This window comes from Ochlerotatus camptorhynchus, unplaced genomic scaffold (genome assembly GCF_037179485.1).
Source record: "Ochlerotatus camptorhynchus isolate MF236.1 unplaced genomic scaffold, CSIRO-AGI_Acam_v1.1 ptg000614l, whole genome shotgun sequence".
Lineage (NCBI taxonomy): Eukaryota > Metazoa > Arthropoda > Insecta > Diptera > Culicidae > Ochlerotatus > Ochlerotatus camptorhynchus.
This window is the reverse complement of record NW_027041093.1, coordinates 118,674-137,695: the sequence shown is the minus strand read 5'-3', so window position 1 is coordinate 137,695 and position 19,022 is coordinate 118,674. Positions and strand designations below refer to the sequence as shown.

Sequence of the window (19,022 nt, the reverse complement as noted above, 5' to 3'; positions counted from 1 at the left end):
AATTTTGTGTCTCTTCCTGAAAAGTGACATTTATGTAGCATAGCCCTGAACATTTTCAAACTATCCTGGATCGCCATTTTAAAATCCGTGGTAGATCAAGGTCGTGCGATTGTTCAACTTTTTATAGCTTGCTTGAGCTTGAGCTTGAGCTTGATTGACCACCCACGGTTGCTACTCTGTTACTGCCAGATCAGCTGTAATTACACAGAGAACCAATAGACGATGCTTGGGACTAGCAATTATCCTCAATGTGTAAAAACTGGTGATCTTAAATTAGGCAATACCAGCGCCGGCCGCGCCCGAACACAGGTCAAGAAAGGAATGGGAAGGATTGTGTTGACATGACACTCGCTTTGATGGAAGCCGAGAACACCTCTGCACTTCCACGAGGAATCACTGGGATGTTGGATAAGAGAGTTGGGTTTGCAGCAGGGTTCGTTTTGGTAAACGATAAGCTGAATTGATGTCCTAACGATCATATAACGCGAAGGAGCTTGGGACTAAACCCACGGTCTTCTGCTCAGTAAGCAAAAACGTTTGCCACTAGGCAGACGAGCACCTTTTTAATCACCGAGTTGCTGTTATTACCATGTAGTCATATTAACAAATAAAACGATTGACGAATCTTGAATGTGGATGGGCCTGAGATTTGGCTCATGATGTTCTGCTCAGTAAGCAAAAACGGTTGCTCTAAGGCCACCGAGCCCCTCATATCACATAATACCGTTGCTCAAATTTGTGTATCCATTCAAACCCGGAACCAACGACAACAACGAGTTTCGCAAAATACACGATACACAAGCGATTTTACCATATATCTCTTTGATATGTAAGGACCTGGGACCACGTTTTTCTGCTCAGTAAGCAGGCCACTGTAACCGACGATCTTTCAAATCCGAAAACTAAAAACTACGAAAAAGTACTAAGGCCTTCATTAAGTTCCACTTTCACGCGACGTTCAATGACAGGGTCCTATCCAGGATTACATCTGAAAAATCCAAATCTGGCCAACGCCCACCTAAACCTGTTCTAATCCACCTGAAATGACTAACGAATAGAAGACTTTGACTACCCAGCCATGCAATAGTCTCATTCCGTGCCTTATGGCAACTTGATGATTCTATTGCGCTCATCTTTAGGCACCACCCAGGGGAGACTTGGTCCTGTACCCAATGCTTAACTTATCTCCATTCCACTCAGCTACTCGCAATTTCTTGTGATATAGTGGGCGGAATATTATTATATGAGACAATTCAATGCAGACGTCTTTCCAAATTTGGCAGATCGACAGGTAATCGGTGAGTTACCACGATAGTTGCTATTCAACAACTCGACAACGTCCCATCGTCAACGCCTGCTATGAGAATTTCCCATTGCAGACGTCAACGAAATGACGTCATAGAGCTATCGATCAACTACCCTGGTTATCGCCTGGTACCTTATAGCCGATGCTAGGAGGAGAACCGGAAGAATCGATGAGCTACCTCTCCCCCCGTGCGATTGTTGAACTTTTTATAGTTTAGAAACTGCTACGCATTGGAAAATGTGTATTCATACAACATCGTCTCCCACTGCGCGCCCTACGATGTAGATGGCTAGGTCATAGGGTCGTGCTTCGGGCAGAGTTCCTCAATGATGTCAGATTTCTGGGACACATTTCGGAAGACGCTGTTTGGGTCTCTCAGCACAACTCCTTAAAGCAGTTCGTCTTGTTAAGCTTTACCTTCTGTTTAAGTGTGACGCTCACCACTTTTACCACTTCCTTAAGCGTATCTCTGTCTCCTTCAGTTCTGGCTCTCTGAACGCTTCTTATCGTTCTGTTGGAAGATCATATACTCACACGTCTTGAACGTTGCCCCACACAGGTGACATGTGTACCTCGACTGCCTTTCCATCAGCATATTGTAAACTGAATCGCTCATATTATGCAACAAGCAATGAAGCATCGCTGCCTATGTCTTGAACTTAATGCACAAAGATTTCTCCTAAGCTATCCGGTATGTAGCAATCATCTGAACGATATCCGCGTCCAGCGATTTCACAAAATCTGAAATTTCATCAATTTGCGAAGCTGAATCTGATCGTCAGCTTCATTTTAACGGACAGCTCCAGTTGTTTGCTTTCACCGACAACGACAAAAGTGAACGAGTTGCAGACAATGAAAAAGCACCAGCCAGTCGCATGACCCACAACGAAAAACACAGCTACTTCTGTCGACAGCTAAGAGAACACTGAGTCAATTATGCATTCCCAACCATCTTTTAAAAAGATGCTGGTGATTCAATCAGCTTTGCTAGACTTGACACCAGACTATCCTCCCGCAATCCACTGTTCAAGCATTGAGATCTACTCCGATGACGATCGGTCATCTGATGGAACTGCTCGTGGAACACTTAAAGTGATCCTAATCGTTCTATGCTCCTTTTTTCTCTCGTAAACCAGTACCAGTTCAGAACTTTGCGTAGGTAGTCGGGAACCCTTATTCTCTGCAATGCTTAAACGATGCTTTCCCAGCTAGCGCTATTGAATGAACTCTTGACATCTATCGTTATCAAGGTGCAAAATCCACTTCTCCTTCTCAGCTCTCTGTAGATCTTCCTTTAAGGAAGTCGAACTGTATTGTAAACAATCTACGCTCACTCTCCTTATCCGTACATTCCTTAATTTCTTTACCTTCCCTTTGTCGTTCATCTAGACATTTCTACATAATCGAACATGTCCGTGAACGCCTGAATCACCATTTTCAAGTTGAGGATTCCATCGGGACCGGGTGCTACCTTAACTTTTAATCCTTTTGCCACTGCCATGAACACCTCATTAGAGACATGTACTTCTTCAACATCGTTTCCATCTGCTCCAAGGGACTAGCATACGCGTTTGGCTCAGCTCCTTAAAGCAGTTCGTCGACCTCGCATATAAGTGCAGCCCCTGGCCGCTCTAAGTAATCCCATACGGTATATGTCTGCTTCAGTTCTGACTCGTTAAATGCTTCTTCTCGCTTTGAGACAGCCATTATATGGCGGAAGGTGAATATTGCAGCCAAATATTTAATCAAGGTTGATTGCGTTTCGGAATTTATTTTCGAGAAAAATACAATTGAAAAATAATAATTCATAGACATTGTATGAGCCGGCGCCGGTGGTGTAGTGGTAAGCATGACTGCTTTCTCACCTCAATTGGTATGGGTTCAATCCCAGCCGAGGTCGGTGGGATATTTCTGAAGCATAACAATCTCTGGTCACGTCTTCCTTCGGAAGGGAAGGCCCATGTGTGTTGAATGGGTGCGATATCCTACGCAGGTGTGGAAGCTGCCTTCCTGCACATTCGATTGTCGTCAATGGATAGCCATCGATGTCCGTCGGTGATTGGCACTAGATTGTGGAACAGAGACCGACGTTAAATAAAGGAATGAAAACATTGTAAGGGGTCCAGGTGTGAGAGCTGCCTTCCTGATGTAGGCAGCATTGGTACTCAGTACGGAAAACGAGATCGACGGAAAACAAATCGAAGATAAAGAAAAAGATAATGCCGATTCCTAGGCTAACTGATTCAGACATGTTGTAAGCTGTTCTTAAATGTTCGGAATTATTGTTTTTTTTTTCTTCTTATTTTAGTTCCAGTTTTTCAAAATTGAGATTTTGGATTCTTTTTTTTCTGTAGAATACAACAGCATTATTTTCGGTAGAATATTGATTTTCACACACATGTTTGAGTCTCGCTGGGAAACGATATTAAAATCTATCCCAGGCCACTATTGTAGAAAATCATATCAGATAGAACTCGGGCGTAACGGCACGGAAAAAGTAACAAATATTTTAAAATTTGACGTACGCTTGATCTGGTTTTAAAAACATTGTTAACTGCTCTCGGGGGCGTCATTTTACATGAATAGCTGATGTAAATGGCATGGTGGCGTTAGAACACCCGTTTTGCTTACTGAGCTGAAGATCATGGATTAGCTCCCAAACTTCTTTGCATTACTGAGTTAATCTATCCCGGGCCTCTATTGTCAAAAAACATAACTGATATAATTCTATACGAATACGAAAAATACGAAAATATATGATATACGCTAGATGCGGTTTGGGAATAATTGTTAACTGTTTATTGAGGAAATAAATTTGTAAAACTTATTTCATCTGGGCTGGGATCTTTCAATCATCATTCGTAGCTTATTATGATGTTAGGGGCCACGGTAGCCTTAGAGCAGCCGTTTTTGCTTACTGAGCAGAAGAACGTGGTTTACAACCCAAGTCCCTTTACATTACTGAGTTGATAGGGTCATGTCGTTTGCTTAAACCATGCTTTAAAAGATCGCATCACTTTCCAATGTGAATCCAGATCTAATCCATCCTTTCCACAAACTAAAATGTTTGTGTTTCTTCGAGACCCCCTTAGTGTTAGTGATGATGATGATGGTCCCAAAACTTTTCAGCTGCTTCACAGCGATATCTGGGAAATGCAGGTAATGTCGGCCTAAGTGTCCCTAATTTGGGCCCATACATAAATTCAGCAATCGACTTTAAGAGATGAACTAGCCTTTGGCTAAAAATATCTATAATAAAGGAAAAAAAAAAAAAAAAAAGCAATCGACTAAATTTTCAATAGCAAACAAAAATATCCATTAGTAACGTCCCAATAACGCGTTCATCTAGATAAAATTGATAAATAGCAGATTTTTAGCGATGGGCCCAATCTTAGATCCATAGGCCAACATTAGAGACATTTCCCCTATATGTAATAAGCTTAGGCGTTCGCCTCTTTGGTCACCTTTTTATCCACCTCAAATATTCACAAGCAAGTGATCAACTGTTAATGAATAATCAACAAAGCATTCTAATACACAAGCAACCCTGGATTCTGATTCTATCGTAATGTTCAGCAACGTCAGGAATGCTCACAAATCCCCAACATTCAGTCAGAAATCTTACTACTAATTCAAGTCATCACAATGGCCGGTGCCGGTGGTGTAGTGGTAAGCGTAACTGCTTTTTCACTCCAAAGGATCTGGGTTCAATCCTAACCGAGGTCGGGGGGTTTTTCTGAGGTATACAAATCTCTGGTCACGTCTTCCTTCGGAAGTAAAGCCGTTGGTGCCGGCCCATATGTATATTTGAATGGGTGCGATATCCAACGCAGGTGTGGAAGCTGCCTTCCATCAATGGATGGCAATCGATGTCCGTAGGTGATTGGCACTAGTTTGCGGAACAGAGACCGACGTTAAATAAAAGAAAGAAGAATTTAAGTCATCTTCCAAATATGCATCAATGTTCTTTTTTTTTAATCAAATGTTAAATTCAGTCTCTCCTCCGTAATACACACGCGAGGCTCAAACTTTTGTAGTCTACTCAAAATTATTTTTTTCTATAACAATTACTATTAAATTAAATATTAAAAATCCATCATCACCATCGCCACCATAATAAATATTAAAAAATTCGTTATGACAGCTATGCATACAAAACAATCCGTTACAAACTTCGTCAAGATACATAATTAGTCAATTAATAAAAATAAATTCATTTATTCCTTTAAAATACAATGAATTTTGTGAAACACAGGTCAAGAAATTTGGTGAACTTATTTCATCTGCGTTTCTAGTAATATATTTATGAAAGTCACTTCCTCTTTAAATTCAAAATTTCACATGTAGAGAACTAATTTAACACATAACAATTTCGCGCAAATAAGTTTCTATGTCCCGATTTTGAACGGTATCATGTCTTAGTTCCGCTGCTAATGATCATTGCCGTTAGCCTATTGGTTACCGTCAAAAGCTGTAACATCCAATGAAATTCCTTTATCGTGATGATAGAAATGTTAACTTTGTATCAACATGTTCCTACCACAGCATCGGTTAATAGAACTAAAAGTACGCCCAAATGATTAATGACGATTCTTCAGTTTATTCGAAAAACTAGTGCAATCATGCCCAAACCTGTCAATCAAACTGAAATAAGAATCTGATGACGGGTTCTTTGTGTTATTTTTGTTCATCCATCAAGATGGAGAACTCGTTGAGATCGTAGCTACTGCCAATCTCATAACGTTGGTTGGATTACTGAGACGGACCGAAGATGAGTGGTTTGGGAACCTTAAAATTAAAAAATCATTAGGAAGCCATTTTAGTTTTACGTTTCCTTCGCTTCGTTCGTACATCTCCTCAGGTGAATTAAAAGCGTGAGTGAAGGGCAATGAAATTTCCACATCCGCTGTGTTATTATCAAGCGCATGATACGAGATTCTCATGGCAGGGGGAAAGTTATGTTAATTTAAAAATAATTTCATTTCGAGTCTGTGGAAAGCCGTCATCAAAAGCATTCATGATTGGGTATGTAATTATTGACATCTGATTGCAAGAATCTGTGGCGCTAGGTATGCTGGGGTTCAAGAAAAGATCTTAAAACGTATGTTCAAATTGACGTTATAATAAGTTTTGATAATAAACCCAAAAATCATTGCAGTAACACAATAACTGATTTAGTCTCGTCCAGTTTAAATAGAAAAGGTGCAAATTTTAAGTTATTTTTTTAAAAAGCGTGAAGCCAGAGGATGGTTTGAAATTAAAATTAATATCATTTCATTTATCTTCAGTCCAGTTTCTTGAATTGTGCAGCTCTCTGTTAGGTTGCCGTTGTCAAAAAGAAAAATACTCTCCCGCGTCTTGTGATCACGGAAAAAAATACGATGGAAAGAACGGCAAAAGAACTAAGTCAAGAATTAAAACAAAATTAACCCAGCAAAAGAAATATATCTTGAGATGTGTTTTTTTTTCTCCACTTCTCTTTTTCTTGCACGATACACATTAACGAGCTAAAATTGATTTGGAAAGCTTTAGAGCGGTTATTCAGGTGACTGCAACTTTTAAACTGCCGTTCAGAATTATGCAAAGGTTTCCTCATCTATTATTGTGAGCTGAAATACGCAGAAACCAGAACCTGAAGCCTGAAATACGTAGAAGCCAAGCAATGCTTACTTAAAAACTGAATTTATTTATTATGAAGAATTTTATTCATAAGGATTGAATTTATTTACCTATAGCGAGATATGAAACGGTTGAAACATTTTTTTTTGATGAACTTCGATGCTCTATGGAATCTAATAAAATAACGTATACCAGATGTTTTTGCTGCAAAAGTTTCATGAAAGTATCTTCTATCATGCAACAATATTGAGTTACAATGAAGATCGCAGAAATTTACATTTCAATAAGGATACAATTATAATGTGTCTCATTGCATCTTACCCCATACAGTGAGGTAAATTGAAACACATTTATTTTAGCAATTTTATGATGACAATTCTATCTATTTTATCCTTTCGGCAACTCTTCACCCTCCCTTGTGGGATTACAATCAACCCCTGAAGAGCGCGGATAGTAGTGCAGTCCATCCAGAAAACTAACGATGAAATTACAATGATTTAATCACAGAATACAATACATTCTACTGTTGACAACTAACCCTATTATAAATGTATTGGCCAATTCAATACATGAAATGATCATAGTGTTTCCACAATAGGTTTCGCTTATTCAGATTTTAACCAGCTAAATTGTTTCATGGGTGGATTCTAGTATTTTTATACATCAGATTTGTTCTTGAAAATGTGCAGTTTATTATTTCAACTTGTACCGCGATACTCATTTTAGTTTACCCCAAGGGTTTAAAAATGTGGGGCAAATTTAAATGCTGTAAAAGATTAGAAAAACACATTTGTGATCGAGATTTTCTATGCCATTACAATATCTAGCCACCATATGCTTTCCTAGGGCACAAAACTCGATAACATACAGAAAATTCAACTTTTTTTGGAAAGAATGGAGCGCTGCGAAAACAATTTTTTTGTTGCAAATTTCATAACTAATGAAAATAAACAAAGCAAAAGGGCACGTTAAGCTATTTGTAACTACCTGTTTTGACTGTCATAAAAATAATCGCAGCAATTATTCACATCCGTTAATAGTTACGACTTCCGTTTCAACTTACGCCGCATCGTAGAGTATTTATGAGGTTCTTTTTGGTATTTTACCTCTTATGTCCAGTGCTTCAATACCATATTCAGGAAGTTTTCTATGCTGTAATCACACCCGGTAATTTTGTATTCATAAGTTGTTTTCTACTGCTTAGGTTCTAGGGACTTCTGGATCAGCGTGTGATCAATGTATTCCTGGGCCTCAATATCCCCTCTAATGATTTCATTTTTTTTTTTAATTCTCGTTTGATTTTAAGTGCCGCATTTGGTGATAAACTAGCCCAGAAGTGGTTAACAATTACCCTAATATAGCATAAAAACAAAAGTGTCGCAAGGTTGGATTTGGTCCAAGTCAGATTCTGGCTACATTCTCGATTCCCGGAACAGGTTTGTTAATCATGTGATTCTCGTTAACGTGAGTGTTAACGTCTGCAACGCAAAACTTCCAACACTGACTAAGATAACCGTTTTTTTATAATTATAGTCACTTTAACGCTCTTGGTTTATTCGTGACTTGTCCAGGGTGCGATTTGAACTCGTAACTTTGGCTTGAAAGGTATGGATGCTAACCACTACGCCAGGGTCACCCCTAAAATACGAGTTGCTTTTGCTAAAAATATTGAAAAAAAAAGATATCGAAAATCGTAAGTTTCTATTTTCTAAAAAAAATGTACATGTAGATATATTTTTCTATGTCATCATGGCAAAAAGCTGGACTAAAAAACAGAAAAAATCGACCTCTCGGTTTAAGTTAGAGCAAATATACTACAGTAACAATATAGTTAACTCTTCGATTTCCCATACCCCCTAACCTCAGAAAAGGCAGTCAATCTGAATTTGATTACAGTCGAGGGGTGAGTGGGTGAAATTGTTGCACATGAAAATCGAATTCTATTACATCAATTGCAATCAATGAAAAATCGCGAATAAGGGAATACTAAATTAATTGTTTAAACAAGTTTCGTTTTAAACCTCACTTAAAGCTTGCATGCCTCATTTATAGAAAACATTAGTAACGCAAAGGCACGCTTGAAAGAGTGAACTATATTGTCAATATAGTATATTTTTAAATAAGGAAAAATAAATAATAATTCACATGCTAATTTTTCAAGAATCTAAGGAAAAAATTGATTCCCAATATGTCAATAGAAGACGTGTACCTATGATATGGCATCGGTTTTTAATTTTTATTATTTGATGTAGTAGTTGCTGGTAAACCGATCTAAAAAAAATGTCACACACACTCAAACCGCTAAAAGCTAAACCATATCCTTCTTAAGAAGAGTAAAAATTTTCTGCACTCTCATAAAAAAACATCAGTAATCAAACAATAAAAGAAGAGCAAACTTTCAATAGTAATATATTATGTTTATGTGAAATTCAAGAAGATAATAACAGTTTTATATTGAGTTAGATTATCCAGCCTACTGCTAAAAGTCTCAATAATAATATAAGTAGAAAGAAGTTTGATATGTGTTAAGCAAACTTTTTTAAACTCAGGTTTTTTTCAGGTGTAATTTTAAGGAAATGGGTTTCCTATGGTTCTAAATTATTACTATTTACCGGGTGATGTCGAAAAAACATGCGCTTTTTGCAAAAAACAATAGGGATAAGACTAATTTTAAAGAACCACTTTGCTAATGTTGTGTAGGAAAAATACAAGTTTAAACAATATAAATAATAAAAGGTTATAATTTGAAAATAAAAATATCCTTTGCAAATTCAAGCTCGCGAGGGAAAGTGAGGGTCGGCCCCAGCTTAGGTTAGCATTCTTGTTTCTCACGGTAAAGGTCGCGAGTCCAAATTACATCCCCGGCAAGTCACCTTTTTTTTTTTTTTTCTTTATTAATTTATTTGATAAGGCTCAACCGAATTAACTTTACAGAGCCGAGGATTCTTGGTCACTATACAATACATTTTTAAATCTATAGTCAAAAGGTACAACACAATAAACACTTTATCTTCCGCTATCCAAAAAGCCTCCTCCATCAGAACTGGAGCCGCTTCCAGTAGTTTCATTGTATGGCAAATTGTTGTACGCCAACGAGGGTCAGAGCGCGTCCATTGCAGCAATGGACGCAAAACGTGGTCAGCACTCACACACTCATCACGAAACGGTTGCTTTCCAAAGTCGACGACGCATCGACCGAAAGAACTGCTGATGAAGAACAATGAGGAGGACCACACAATGGTTGCTGTCGAGAAATCAAACGATCGCGTAGCACACATCGAGAGTGGCCTGCTTTTGTCGACAGCCGAGTGAACACTGCGGCAAGTCACCTTAAATGTGTTAAAATTACTATAATACTAAAAAAAAAACTTATATATATGTGATTATATAACCTGTATATAATACTTTCATGTCTTATGATACTTTCATGTTTTATGATTAATTTTTAAGGGATATACAATTCTGTCAAACAAGAGCAGTCAATAAGAAATTTAATAATTTTTCCTCATTCTAATTACCAGCTGTGATTTTTCCCAGACAGGCGCAATTGATGTAAAGGAAAATTATATTTCATAACCGTTACTAATTTTACCCACCTGTGTTAGCTCATTTACCATCACTTCATAATATATGTTCAATCAAATATTCATTCGATCAAATATCGTTGTTCAAAATATATTTCGACTATATTTCACAAGACCTACTCGAACAGTTCTTTATGAATAAATGTTTTGTATCATTCCATGGAAGTTGGCAATCGAAGCCATTTTTCCTATTACGTGAAGAAGATGAATATTTATGTTTAACATCCATTAGACGAAATGTCCATTATGCCTAACTTATGTTACACCTAAGTATGCTCCCTTATTAGAATGTCAATATTAATAAAACAGCAAAAAAGGGTTATCTTCCATTTAATTCCACTTAATTCATTTTGGTATCCCATGACAGATACGTATTTCGACTACCATGTGCAGTCACTAAAGAACTGTCAACACATTCAAAATCTAACCCCCTAAGTACTCATCTCCTAGGTAAAAAAAAGGCAAGATCACAGGTATAAAAATGAAGCTACAATGTGTTGAATCGGAACCTACCTAACTAATAAAAACCAAAGATTTGAGTAAAGTAAAGGAGAAAAAATCTATACAACTCTCTAAGAAGTAAATCGTCAATATTGCCTCACACTTCTTGGTAGGGTGCAGTTACGTATAGAAGCTTTGTGGGAGACATCGAAATTCAAAACGTTAATTTATTAGCTTACTAGTACGATTTTCGATGCACTTTGTGTTCAAGCTCAAGCATCGAAATAGGGAGAAATATCAAGAAATGGAGAGTTGATTGTATTATGAAATCAAGGATTCGAGGATCATTTTCTCGACTTCCGAAGATTACATATAAAAGTAACAGCCCTTCGTTAACTTCGTAAATTTATTATGTTTTTTTTTTATTTTGCACCGAAATACATTCAGATATGGGCTGATTAACCTGAGGCAACTTGTCCGGCTATGATAATTGTGGACAACGTGACACAATATGGCCTATAGTAATGAGTTGACGTTTCATTTTACAAAAAAAAATGGCGACATTATTGATGCAAAAGACACATGTTGAAATGAACTCTTGTTCCTCCAGTAAACGTGTAATTTTATACTCAAACATAGCACAGAGTAAAAAAGCAACGGTTTCCTTAGGTATCCAGAAACATGACCGCAAACTCCCAAAAATTGTAGAAAGTAGGAAAGGCCGCGGAAAAGAAAAGCAATTATTAATTAAGATCAAAATTTCCTTTTCTTCGTTCGTGCGTTTCCGTTCCGTAGAGTGTAACCTTAAGTAATTTTTGCTCCTCTCTAATTCAAAGTATTGTTGAGGCATTCTAATGACTAATAACGTCTTGCCAAGTGATGTGGTATAATAAATTGATAGCTGTTAATCTTATATGGCGCTTGAAAGCAAAACTCACCGAACTGACTCCGCATCCATGGGTAAAGTGGTGACTGTAGCCCCGAGTTGGAATTTTGACTGTTTGGAGGTGGTTGCTGTCCTTGGTGTAGTTGTGGAGGTTGCTGGTGCATCATATTTGGTGGTTGCTGCGGCACTACGCCAGGCGGACCGCCAGCCGTATTGGTGTACATACCCATATGCTGTGGATTCTGATGCACCTGGTCAGGGGGGAAACAATCCTAATATCAGCGGTATTATCTCATCAAGTTCGTATGGGTTGATTCTATAGTCTTACCTGTCCCTGTGCATGCCCCATGTGATGCTGAGGTATTGTCATTTGAGCGGTGTTCATATGGTGGCCCATCTGCTCCAACGGAGGGGATCCATTTTCAGCACCGTAAGTTCCTAGACCATTTGGGCCGTTACCCACCGCGGCCTGCAATTTACAGCTAGCGTAAACAATCGGTTGCTGCTGTTGAGGTTGTACTTGCGTTTGCTGTAAAGGATTGCCATTCGTTTGCTGAGGTATCACTCCACCCACCTGACTCGATGGGCTATCGGCTCGCGCATATCCGGCAGGGTCCATGTTTTGCTGATAGTATCCCATCCGGTCGTATGGTGGAAAGCGTGGGTAAGGAGGCATATTTCCCTGGCTGGCATGACTTTGACTATGATGATACATCTGTTGACTGGTATCCAAACCATCCACACCCGTTCCAGGATAATGGCCGTGCATGTCTGAATTCATATAGGAATTTGTAAAGTATGACGTCATACTTTCACAATTATTTGTACTCATTGTCATATTGAAAGGTTTGGTTTGGGCTTAGTTTAGCTATCTGTAGCGGTTTTGTTTGAAAAGCAGACAAGGATGCTCCAAAAATCAACACACAGCTCCAGATAATCGAAGAGATTAGTGATCAATCATCTGTCTCATATGCGATCGATGAATATTGTGTTAAATTCATGAATTCAACGATTTGGACAAGATGTGGTAGTATCGGTGGTTGTTTCACTGGGACCGTTGAATTTGACACTACCACTTAATACTTTTACTATTTCCTTACAGTAGACTTAATTTATAAAACTATCACAAAAGCTTTTCTTATTGTGTATTGACTTTCTCTTGACGATGTATGCCTGGCATGCGTGAATTTCCGTGAGGATGATTTTTATACAACGTGATGATGAATACTTGCTTCGAGCAACTTTTTGCCTCTATCTTTTGTATGACAAAAAACACAACAAATTGTAAGGAAATTTACCACTGAACGAAGTAAAGCTCAATTAAAATTTGCTCACATACGCGCACAAATACACTTATACACACTTATTCTAGCCGGTAGAACTGTTTTGGATGATCTTCAGGCGATGGTCGGTGGTCTGCTGCGGTAAATAATTTCCAAACTCCAAAATACTGGAAAATCAAATTTGGAAAAAGCTGCTCTCAAGAGGGATGACGATTCATCGATGCTGGCCCAGTATTATGTGAGTACGGTTCCTATCGGTAGTAGATTTTTCTGTGAATAAGAAAACGAAATCAAAGAATTGTTGATTAGACGTCTGAACATACTAATGTGTGCTGGGAAACTGCAAAATATACAGGGTTTTTTTTTCTGATTGTATGTCTGTCAGTAATTTTTCCATGTTGTTGGTATATTTTATGCATGTGTGATTCTGAGTGAGTTTCGAGCAAAATGGGTGCAAATTAAAACAAAGACATTCTTTGGGAAGAGTTGCGGCATTAGATAATTTATATCATTTTAGCATTTAGCATTTTAGAATTATTATTTTACATCCAGTAAAAAGATTTTGTAAACGAAAGCAAAATTATAGTTCAATAGAACCTTTGGTGTCATATTCATACGACAAACCGACACATTTACAAAACTTTCACATGTTTTCTGCCAAAATGAATTATAAACATCAAGAGTGCCACAAAGAGATGCGAGAGATCTAAGGGAAACACCGTGCACCGGCAAAAGACACCCAGTTTTGCAGCAGGACCAGCCTCTGCTGCACAGACGTTCCGGTGTGTCAGACTTTTTAGAAAATACTCAGCTGACATCCCATCAGCGGAAAGTCTCCCGTTTATTTTGAAGATGAATAATTTGATTTCATGCTATTTACGAAATTAGTTACCCACGTGAGACTATGTGTCAGATGCGGTGTCTGTGTCGTGATCTGCAAAAAGCGTGTAATCATAATTACTTGATCCCAAGTGTGCGAAAGTCATATTGGCGCTTTTCCGAGCAAGATCATCAGTCGTCTGAAGAAAATTCCTTGCGTCGATGGAAAATCCATCGCAAGGGGAAAGATTATTACCGTGATGATAAATTAGCAAGCAGATCTTTCGGCTTGTAAACACATCAGAGTGGCATCTTCAGCAAAGAACTTTTCCAACAATGCCATTTTACTATTTTCTTATTCTCGCTCACTATCCGCTGTGTCTCGGTTACTTTTGTTTTGCTATTTTTTACGGGAATCAACGAAACGTATCTCGCTCTTTTTGAAGCGATGAAAAACAACTTCTGTTGCCAAACGTAATTAATTTTTATGTCTCGGTGTTGATCCTCTGAGAGTAGCGCAGCACTGAGTATGAGAACAAAAAAGTCTCCGAGTGGGAGGAGGAAGTAGGAGGTAATCCAGAGAGGACACGTCACCCACCATGAAGACCGAATCCATTGCGCAAAAATTCTGTTGGTTAGTACAGACGAGTGTAGAACAAGAAATGAACGAAGTTGTTTCAAATAAGCTATTAATTATTCTGCGTTTCGCTGACTTGCTCTTGGCGAATGGGTTTATGAATTATGAAATACCCGTACGCTTTTGCACAAAGTGGTTGACCATCATCGAAATTCTCTCTTCTCTGGTATTTTCTTGGCATCGAACGCTTGCCAGACGGTATGGCTGAGGAATTGGAGGAAATTTTTTGAACAACTGTTGACCTTTGCCATAAGATCAAATATACGTTGGAGAGAAAGCATATTATATTTTACAGCGTTGGCAAGAGTGCCCCTCTGTTGTGGGTCACACATGCTTGAATGCATCACAAACGCGCGACGAGCGATAAATCAACATTAATCGTTTCTGATTATGTTCAAAACAATAAGATCGAGTCTTCCTCTTTCTCGCACTATTTGAAACCCGTATAGCCATATCGGAGCAAAAAATCTTCCTCTCCCACATCATCTTTCTTGTGTTTGTCTTCATGGATTAGCTGTCACTGCCGACACGGTGGTTCTTGAGATGAGAGAATTTGCTGAGAATATTACTTCATCGGTTTGCTCAATGTTCCATTTCTGAAACCACATTCATCATTTGATTTGATTAAATTTAATTGAATTTAAAGCGAGTCGCTTCCATCCACTGCTGTGTACAAGAGCACACAATGAACCGCAAATAAGTTGGTATGAGACTGAGTTGCAGGGTAAACCTGCAAGCTTCGGTCATATCCCAATACAATTATGGGTGTAGAGCGTTTACCCCATCGAGAGAATGGTACCAGGTTGCAGCAACCTGTTCTGTCTGATGCACACAAACATTCTCAACTGGGGTGACTGGTGGGTGGAAAAGCATGAAAATTGTTTCCTTCATCTAGCTTTGGTTTCATACAATGGATCCCGGAATGGAGCATTTTCTCGTCGTCATCAGATTCTCTGAAAAGGAAAAACAACAACATCAACAACAATAGCTTTGGTTTTGACGCTGCTAAATCATCATATATTGTCCTACGTCGTCTCAGCCTGTATAGTCGTAGACCACAACGACAACGACGACAATGATCGTGATGATGATGATGTTGAATTTGTGTGAGAGGTTCTGAGTAAATTCTATCGTTTCGGCAAGGAAATTTGTAATCAAGAAGGGTTGACGGGACCCCGGCAATGGATGAATTCACTGAAGCTTAACAATGGGAGGCCAACGTATCAGTATACATATATTTATTCACACCTTGGTTGTTGGCAATAGCTATGCAGAAGCATAGTGCATATATTGCCGCTCTAGCAATGGAATTGTTATCTGGATTGAATTCCTGCTAAATGGCGTGAATATTTGCAGTTTGATTTGATTAATTTATTACATTTTTGTTTCAGACCCCTTTAGAAGCAGACTTTTTATGTGGAACTTGACACTTTTGTATGTTATTAGATTTGTATTGAAATCTCAAAAATACATCAACGATTTGCGTGGCTAACTTTCTGGTAGCATCTATACATTATCTACTTCGCAAACTATAGATACGTCAAAGTGATAATAAACATCTAAACTGTTTATAATTGCGCTTCAATTACATTATATAGAAGTCACTGTCGGCACAAGTCGCATAGTAAATTACGATCGGTGCGAAACGAAACGCTCTTTTGCCTCGCATGAATTGGTTGCATGAAGCTGCTGGTAGTGATTGAAAAATAAGTATCCATGTGCATCATCCGCACCGACCAGCGAAACACTGGTTGTCTGAACCAGTAAAACTTGTTTTACAAACGGCAATACAAAATGGAAAGACGTATATACTACCTTCATGCAAGAGGAATAATCTCTGTTTTTCCTTCTGCTGAACAAGTCCTCTTCACACCGGTGCCACCGGTATCGTCATACCAAAGTGGTTTTTGTTTCAGGAATGACCTCGTGACTAATAACGACTTAAGGGATGAGGCGAGTTTTTCTAATGGGAGGTAACGCACAGTACGATGTTTTTTCATTGACCTATCTTAACGTTTCACAGTGCTTTGTATTATTTTTAAAATCCAAGCAGTGATATGTTAAAAACAATGCATTTACCTATAGACCTACGCAAAATAAATTTGATCCATCAAGATATCTAAACCTATCATATATATTATATATCGTGGATAAATATATTCTATTAGGCGACAACAACCTTCAAGTTTGCATATTGTTCTCCCAGTGTTCTTGGCTGTGGTTGCTTTAAATAAATCTGTAGTTATAAATATTTGAGATAATATATGATAATTCCCAACAGACAATACAAAAATTTAGCTCTCAACACAGAACACGGAGCCTCCGAAAATTAAGTCACTCAAGGCATCAAGTCTGTCCTTAGGATCGGTTTTTTGTTATGGGGGCATATATTTCCCATAAGTTTCTACTGTAATCCTATCAATATAACGGAATGAAAACCCATAATGAAAAAAAAATATATAATAGTGCCTTAATACGATAAAACAAAAATAATTTGGTACAACATAGAAATTGACCTTAAAGGTCTGAAAAAAACGATGAAAACGAGAAAAAAAAACACTCCCAAATGTAGTCTACATGAAAAACAAAAGCTCTGATATCAACACAGCCGATGAATCCAACTCATATTTGAATTCCGTTCACTCAAATTGGCAAAAACGTAAGTCACTTAGGGTTGATGCATATCTTATGACACTCTCTTGGGGGGTCTAAGATTTTGTGACAAGCAATACATTAGGTATAGGAAAAACGTCACGATAGGGGGGGGGGGGGGGGGTAAATTTCTCCTCGATTTAGCGTGACATAATTAATGCATGGGCCCTTATAGACTTTTTCTCTTAAATAGTCTAAAAAAAAAAAAAAACTTTTTCCTTGATTTTCCAGGAAAAACTTATAGAACACAGAGAGCGGTTACACTCAGTCTATTAGTATACTCCTAGACTGAGTAAAACTTTCGTCGTATTTCGGATTTTTGAGAAAAAGAGGAAAATTTTAGTCAGTCTATGAGTGACCTACATTTTTGAGTGAAACCCCTTTCAATAAAGAGCCGATCCCATCAGCCGTGAAAATACAGTCTCAGTTTATAAGTATACTAATAGACTGTGTGAAGCTTCTATCGATTTACCTCATATCCGAGAGGTTTTCCCTGGAAAATCCCGGAAAATTCTACTCACTTTTGAGTAAATCCACTTTTGACTACATTGAGTTGACACTACTCAATTTTGAGTTAGTCTGATCGTCCGTGTCAACATTCAAGAAAGCTCAGAAATACGAAGCAAAGAAGAAAGGGGAACGGCAATTATTGACCGGGTGGCTTGTATTGGGTTTAAGCTTTTGTGTGTGTATGCATTAGTATATGAGCAAATGAGAATGCGTGAAATTCCTATAAGATATTTTATGCTCGATTTGTTTAAAAGCATCGGTACCCTTAGCACAATTACTATATAGTGAGCAATGATTTGACTTTCTTCTCGTGCATATGTTACTCGTCATACAGCGTCATACCCTCGTTTCCGGATGGAGTTTCAGCCAGAATACCTTTTTTCCAAATTCCTAGCTGCCGAATCTTTGGTAGAAAGAGTACTGACTGCAAATGGCATACCAAAAACCAGGTATAAAAATAAAACAAAATAATAATTCCGGCTAAAACTCCATCCGCAAACAACGGTACCTCTCTGTATCTTAATAATTATTGTCCGTCACCAGTCTGGTGCGTCATCTGGAATCATTTTTTTCGGCTTATTTTCAGGGGGTCCACCCATGGAATGCTAATTAATTTCAAATCACATATATGAAAGAAAAAACAACCCAATTTCTTTGCTACTTTGAGATAAAAATGTTGTAGCACAGAAGCATAACTTTAAAAAAATTAACATGCTATGTAGACCCCTCGTTTTACTTTCCGCAACATATTTTTCCCTAGTTGATAGTAGATGGCAGGGATTACAGAAAGAAGCTTTTCAACACACATACACAGTCATGAAAATAAACTTTCCCCCACTTTATAGCAGTGAGTTGTAAGGTGTGTTCAAACCGTGGCCTGAAAAGCATGATATTAGAAGCAGGGAACAATTTTTGTCCGTCAATGTTAGTTGTGGAAAAGAGTTAGCCGGGTTTTTTTTAAGATTAATGGTAAACTGACGATTTTTTGCATCCTATATATGCATTTTACTAGGTAATTAACCCACAAAGGATTACAACCACCTTATTTTGTTTTAATTTTTCACAGTATTTGAATTTAGTTTTCGTTCCCCCATAATAAATAAGTTATTTTTTTCATACAGCAACCAGTTGAATGAGACAGTCTTTGGTTGCATCGATTTTTGTTTTGTTTTGCTTTATTCGCCGGTTCTACACACTTCGAGCCACTCGGATTGATGGATGGGCGTAGCTATAAATAATATCTTCCCCTCGTATGCTCGTTTTCTCTCTCACACCACTTCTTTTT

At 38.1% G+C, this 19,022-nt stretch overlaps 1 protein-coding gene across 4 annotated transcripts in view; it reads right to left on the bottom strand.

Annotated features, from left to right (window-relative positions):
• Nucleotides 1-19,022, bottom strand: part of Antp (Antennapedia) — a 118,216-nt gene that overhangs the window by 13,037 nt on the left and 86,157 nt on the right. For 3 of the 4 annotated variants that reach the window (XM_065237387.1, XM_065237389.1, XM_065237388.1), the window contains exons 2-3: nt 12,165-13,389; nt 11,889-12,108 (exon numbers count right to left, since the gene is read on the bottom strand). In XM_065237387.1, the coding sequence (XP_065093459.1) occupies nt 11,889-12,108; nt 12,165-12,674 (730 nt within the window). In that variant the 5' untranslated portion in view covers nt 12,675-13,389. The remainder of the gene's footprint in view (nt 1-11,888; nt 12,109-12,164; nt 13,390-19,022) is intronic. The other variant, XM_065237390.1, reaches the window with a different exon arrangement.